Source organism: Lissotriton helveticus, chromosome 8, assembly GCF_964261635.1.
Source record: "Lissotriton helveticus chromosome 8, aLisHel1.1, whole genome shotgun sequence".
Lineage (NCBI taxonomy): Eukaryota > Metazoa > Chordata > Amphibia > Caudata > Salamandridae > Lissotriton > Lissotriton helveticus.
This window is the reverse complement of record NC_136069.1, coordinates 225,319,186-225,326,436: the sequence shown is the minus strand read 5'-3', so window position 1 is coordinate 225,326,436 and position 7,251 is coordinate 225,319,186. Positions and strand designations below refer to the sequence as shown.

At 41.4% G+C, this 7,251-nt stretch overlaps 1 protein-coding gene across 2 annotated transcripts in view; it reads right to left on the bottom strand.

Moving 5' to 3' along the window:
* Positions 1–730: 730 nt before the first annotated feature.
* Positions 731–7,251, bottom strand: part of HEPHL1 (hephaestin like 1) — a 367,396-nt gene continuing 360,875 nt past the window's right edge. For both annotated transcript variants that reach the window (XM_078656967.1, XM_078656968.1), the window contains exons 19-20: positions 5,844–5,882; positions 731–5,760 (exon numbers count right to left, since the gene is read on the bottom strand). In XM_078656967.1, coding sequence (XP_078513093.1) covers positions 5,561–5,760; positions 5,844–5,882 — 239 coding nt within the window. In that variant the 3' untranslated portion in view covers positions 731–5,560. The remainder of the gene's footprint in view (positions 5,761–5,843; positions 5,883–7,251) is intronic.

Below are 7,251 nucleotides of genomic sequence, written 5' to 3'. Positions count from 1 at the left end.
TAACACAATCCACATAAGTACACTCCGCACCATGCCACATAATTCCGATCAGTGTAATTTCACTCTACTCCACACACTTCTACGCCACACAATTCAACTCTACACATTTCCATTCCTTACCACATAATTCAACAAGCCCAATATTTCAACACAACAACACAATTACACAACACACCACATACATCCAATCAACACCACAGAATATCACATCATGCCACAGAATTTAACAGCACACCACATAATTTAATTCTACAACATACCACTCCGCAACCCAAAAAGGCATTTCACATAATTACAGTACACTCAATACAACATAATTTCCACTGCACACCATGCCACATATTTCTGCTACACAAATCCACTTCACACCACACACAATTCCACAATAAACAAGTCTAATCCAACCCACATAATTCCACTTCACAACACATACATACACTCCGCTCCAAAACACATAGGTAAAAGACATTGTAATTTACAACGCCAATATCTCTAACAAATGCAAGACCAATTTGCATCGCAAATGCTTGTTATGCTATTCAGTCAGCTTGAAATTGAAATGCATGTTTCATCAGATTACCGATATATGAATAATTTTTGGAGCTCAAATTTTTGTCCATTCCGCCTTCAACTATTCAATCGGGATAGTGTTAGGTTATACTTTTATAAATCTGCTTTGTAAAATACGTTCTCACAAGCTAGAGATTTCTCATGCTAAAACTGAAACACGTTAAATAGAAACCAACATTTATTTCACAAAAAGAAAACACTGCATTTTAAGAAGCATCATCGGGAAAATGATTTGTAGTGAAACCATACACTTTTAAGTATTTACCGTTTCCATTTCTCAACATTAACAATGCACTTCAAGACACAAACAAACACAATTATTCATCGTCTACATTACCTACACAGATGCTCAGTGAAATTTACATTCAGGAGTGCTTTAAGTAGTCAGTGTACATCTTGCAACTCATTTGAAGTTCCAAAAATAAATTATATGTGTTTAAAAAACAGAAACACTACCATCATTTACAGTAACAAAATAAAATTAAATATTCTTGGCCAATGGTCCATCATACCAAAAATGGGTACCTTAGTAAGAAAGAGGGATCATTTTGAAAAGCTCTAACACTACAACACATTTTACATTGGAGGAACAAAGATCACAGTAAATTGTGCTAAGTTATTTAGAACCTTTCGTTCTTATTGCGTTCTAAAAGCACAAGTCAATGTGCCAGCCATTGACACTTGTAGACGGTGGCTTAGAAGGAATACCCAACATGGTAGCCAGTCGCAGTCACTGGCCACTGATGTTTACGTGCAGTGGTTGTTGGGGCAAAGTTACAACTGTGGCTATATCGGAGCAGTAGCCTAGATTTAAAGGTCAGTGGGATACTAGTTAAAACATCAATTTCAGTTGCCCCTTGATGTGGAATACATTTGAGGGATTCAACGATTCATTCAAGTGTTTTTGACAGCACTACGCATGTTGTCCCGCAGCAGCTCACAGGGCTCTATGTGTTATGGAGCATTCCTTGAGGTAACTTCTGTAATTCCATGTTTGGTGAGATATTGATAGAGCAATTTGATGCTTTGTAGGATACGGGAATCATTTCCATTACCAACCAACTCTAAGTAAGGCACCCGCTTTCTATCTTAACCTAGTGGTGTACTCAGTTATCGCTGCTTCTACTTTTAAATTAATCCTATTTCATGTATGCAATAGAATCCCGGATGCAACTGCCCATGGCTGACTATACATGGGAATGTCCCAATACAGATTGGACAAGAATGGTGGCAGCAGCAGAAAAACCCTTCTATCAATTGAAAAGAGACCATGGATTCTACCAGTGGGTTTGGCCTTTGGCTTAGAGGTGGATCCCTCAAGCCCTCCACATGAATCACACGGTGCAGATTATGGGCATTTTGAGAGTCCATGATCCATCTTAAGCAAGTGGGAAGGCAGGAGATACAACATTGTGTCCAAGCAAGCACTTTGCAAAACGCGGAGTAGAGGGAGAGACAGGGGCAGCTCGCAGAGATGACAAATTTAATGTGAACTGTTCTTTGGTGAACGCTGTGATGGGATCCAGCCGACTGCTGATTTCTCTTGTGCATTAATTTTAAGTTACGAGCAGGCTTTCTATATTCCCCACCTAACGTTTTCAGCATTGCAATTGTGATATTGCTTTATCTGCTCCTATGAGAGGTGTGCCGTCTATGTCGGGTATTGAAGACGGGGTACACTGATGGCATTTATGGGCATCAAACTTTGTAAATCATCCCCAACTTAGTTGCTGCTTGTAGGCCATGGCTTGCTGGATGGAGCAAACTGTCTATAACTAAACAGCTGAAAAACTGAGATTCTCATTATTGGGAATCAGCCAAGCTTCTGGGGGCCCACATGAAGGCTTGAGGCTCTTAGACTAGCGGCCAAACAGGTGGTAAAAAGTTTGGCAATCTGGCTGGGTAGTGAACTTAGGGTTGATCACCATATTACTAGTGACATCCTGCTGTTTTGGCCCACTAAGAAGTTTCAGAGGATTCTCTAGATCCTACCAACATCCACACAGAAAACAATAATAGAGGTGTTGATCACTTGCCTGCATTATGGTAGGTCCTTTTTCCCCCTTTATTGTGTTGTCATTTTTTGTTGAAGCAAAAATACACAACATGGGGACAGTGTAGGACAAGAAGGAATAAACAATATCATTAAATGCAAATCGGAGGGTGGAGGGGGTGGGTGGGGAAGGGGAGGGTAAGGGCACAGGAAGATGGCACACATCACATTAGAGTTGGGAGGATAACAAATGTCGAAGAGCCAGCAGGCCGTGGGCCCACGTAGGGTATGGTAGGTCCTTTATCTTGGTCTCTCCAAGGCTTCCTTAAAAAGACTTCAAACTATTCAAAACGCCGCAGCATATCTTCTAGGCCATACTCCCTTGTTCACGTCTTTGGAGGCTCAGCTAAGAGAACTGCATTTGTTTCCCATTAAGAAGTGCATTTAATACAAGGCTCACCTATAGAACTCTGACACACCTGTAACCACACTGTTTTAGGAGTCTGGTCATCCCTTACCTCCCTGCAAGATGCCTTTGCTCGGCCAATCTAAAAATGGCCTCAGTTTGTCCGATATACCGTATTAAACAAGGAAGGCAATCTTTTAGATATTTTCTGGGAACATCCGAAGACATGGCTTCACTAACTGGCAAAGCCAGGCTGATTGAGGGTGAAATATGTTTCTTCTGAAGCACTAAGAAACCCTATTTGGGTAACAATGTGCTCTATAAAACATATAACTATAAACACAAATATAAAGAATTGGGTGGCAATTTAATGAGTTAGGATTGGATAGTGTTATTAGAGAATGGTGGAGGTGGCTTTTAGAGAGGAGTGAATGGGACACTTAATATTGGGAGGTGGTTAGGGAAATCATGAGGAAATTAATTATGTTTTTTTAAGTGTACAGCACTGGAACTGAAAGGGCGAATGGATGGGGCATTCCAGAAGAGGGAATGGGCTCGGATTTTGAAGAAAATCTATATAAGAAGAGACTGGATGAAGCTTGTTACAAAGGGGCCTGGAATTAGCTTTAAAGAAGAGGGACTGGATGACGCTTTGTAAGGGGGACATGATGGGCACATTTTTCAAGCAGTTCTGGATAGGGCATTTTAGAGAGGTTTTCTAAGGGGTTTTTCAAAGGAGGGTCTGGCTTGGGCTTTTTGATGGAGATTTGGAAAGCGGTATTAATCTAGTGTTGTAGACTGTCTAAATGGGTTAAAATATATGGGGTCTAATTCACAAACTTTACTTTGTAGTACGTTTTATAGTGCTACACAGGCGCTACAAAACATACTACAAAGTTCAAGCACTGACTATGCTTATTGGTGCGAAGTTCTCCTCAACTGTGGAGTCTTCGCACATGCAAGCATGGATTTTAGAAGTAAATGTGGGGAGGACATGGGGAGTCGGTTGTAAAAGGGAAAGTCCTACTACTAAAAGGGATGGGATTAGGGAGGTGTAAGAGGGGGTTTAGGGATGGATGTCACCCACTCACTCACACATGAATAGGACAATTGGTGGTGGGGACATGTAATTTACCTTTTGTAGTAAGTTTACACTCAGAATTTGTGTATACTGAGCATAGTAAACATACTACAGAGTGTAAACTTAATACAGAAGTGTGACCTGCTCTTGTGGATCAAGCCCAGACATTGAGTGAACCTTTGCTGCGCGGACTCCAAGGTGCTTTGATAAAGAGCTTTGCAAAGTAAGATCTGAACAGAGATTGTTTAGAGATTGGTATCGATGGGGCTTTCTTGCTTGTCAATTTTGGTTATTTTCTTTGCAAAGAAAGGCTATTTCTGCATTTATTAATCATAGGGTTCTACGGATATATATTGCTCATCGTCTTGTAACATAAATCGCCTCCTATATTTCTTACTTAGATCATGCTGTTCCTAGAACCCCCACCATCCCCCTTAAAGCACTGACTGCCACAGACTACAGTGATCGACAGCGATAGAGCACTTGGTTGAAACTGAGATTAAACTGAGCTGCTCTTATTTATTTACATTAATTGCAAGGAAGAAATTCTAGGTGTGAGAAAGGGCCGAGCTTGGCTGTGTTTTTGTGTTTCACGGACTGTGCCATGGGATTCAAGGATTCCGCTTCCTCTGTCGTGAATCGAGATCTCTGAGGCAGACACAGGCTTATGTTTCGGGCTTCACTAACTATTGTCCCTGGAAAACACTTTCTCCTCTCAATCCATTTTAATACATTACATGCTGATGACCATCGAGGAGGTTTGAGGAGCCGACCTCACGATATGTCCTTCAAGATCCAGTAAGCATTTGAAGGAGGTGACCGAATCATGTACCTCTACCTTGACTGGCTATGTAATAAACAGAGAGAGGAAGGGCTGGAGAGATAATCAGTGTCACTCAAATGGTCTGTTGAAACTGATGTCTGTTAGGTGTTCAGGGTTTCAAGCTCAGTGATCTGGCTAACACTCATTCCTTGGAGTTACTGCCATAGGAATTCTGGACATCAGACCCATTTTCTTCCTATTCTTGCAGCCAATGTCTATTACCATATAAATACCTTTCACTAACGTGCTCAATAAAGCGTTTACACCAACACCACACGGAGACTGACAGTCGCTAAAGGAAGCTGGTTAACACTTTCATTTGTGCAACCTCTCAATGACACTGAATAATGCCAACATTTTGCAACAATTGAAATGCATGGTTTGTTCTGATTTTAAGTTCAATTAGTGTTTGAACGTTGAACATGTATTATCATACTGAATTATTCAGTTCATCAGCAGCTCGCTAACTGTCCTCCACACATCTGAGGAACCTGAACTCGACATACCTTAAGATCAAATTGTTTGGTGGACCATAATCCCCTTATAACAAATCCAAACTTTGGAGCCATATTTTGCTGAATGCTCAAAAGGCTTGCACATTCAACATCCTGTTTTCAAGTAACATAATACTGTACAGCGGCACCCCTGCCACCAGTAATACTGCACGTTCCTATATATAATAAGCATTCACAGGGTATCGACTGGGAGTGCAGGGTTACGGTACGTCCAACGAAACATCCTTTTCCGGAGGACACTGAGAACAACGAGGACAGTCAATAGTATCGACAGAAGCGTGATTCCAATGATGAGCAAGGCTATGAGGGCGGTCTTAGCCTGTCTCGCATCAAGGCTGCTTCCAAAGAGCTCTACGCCTGGTTGGCTGCTGCCTGAAAAATAGAAAAATCTCATATAAATGATTTATTTAATTAACACTGTTACAAGCAGTTTTAATTTCAGAAAATATTCATACCTTTTGTAACACCATATTCTTCATATGGGCCTACAGGATCTATTGTGTTTGATAAAAGATAAAAAAAGACAAAGGTCTGGTATTAGATCATTCATTAATTAGCAGATGAAGGACTCTACCTGGCAAAGGAACAATTCTGAATGCATGAATATCTTGTGCTCAGCCCAAGAAAAAACATTTCGTAGCCATCACAAAAATGCTCCTGGTGTAATATAATGATAAATTGTGTTGTCTGCGTGTATGCAAGATTCACTGTATTTTTATTTATTATTTTCAGCAATGCAAATTTATTAAAGAACAAAATATGATTGAATAATGGAAAAAAGTACAAAAAGGGACAAAAAGTAACACTCTGAATACAGCATGCTGTAGTTATTTTCCATTGTTTGAACTTTTAGCTCGAGCAATTATTTTCTGGCTTTATTTTGCCGCAAAGTATTCCAGGAATGACCAAAGGAATAAAAACGCTTTGATCCACTGAATATTTGGGGAAAGAAACAACTGAGATAGTAGAAGAATTCTTGGAGTGAGTAAATATCCAGTAGCGGGGCGGGATGAGTGATGGGACTGAAACAGAAAGAAGTGGGAAGGCTAAACCTGGGGGCTGCCCTACAACTGGCTTGATGTTATGATTATCAAAACAAAATAATAAAAAGAAAATATACAGTTTATGGAATAAATACCCTTTAAATCCCCAATTAAACCCAGCAGATGGGCGTCACAGTACAGTCTGATTGTCCAATTAATACCTCACACTGAAGAAGCACTCGCACAAAATGGATATTAAACTAGGCATTTTATGGAAAACATAAAAGCCCAGGTAAGTAGACATAGGGCCTTATTACGAGTGTAGGAGTCTTCATCTGGGACCACCACTTCGGTGGTCCCAGGAAGACCACCAAACTTGTGGTGTGTCTGTCCGCCGGATTACGAGTTTAATCCAGGGTGGGTGGGCGGTGCTGTGGCAGAGTCACTGCTGCAGGTATGTTAGGCTCATAGGAGAGCCTATACAACATACCACCACCGTAAGAGAGCCTACTGCACGTATGTGCACTGTGTAGAATGCACCATGCCATGCATGCCACACAGTGCATGCACGAAAGTGCAATTATAGAGGGGCAAAACATGTGACCCCCGCACATTCCTCCTGTTAGGCCCACTTACCTGCATTTCGACCACACTTTTCATGGTGGGGTCCCTGCCATGAAATGGGCGATGAAAATGCAAGTCGTAATAAGCTCAGCGGTGTTGGCATCAGCACCTCCAGCATATGCAGGACCCTTTCCACACCATAACTGCCGTGGGATCCTGGATCCCAGCATAGGCAGCATTCTGATGGCCATCCCACTGCCACCATTGTAATATGGTGGTCAGACCATCATGGTGGTGGTGGTCGGGCCGCCACCAT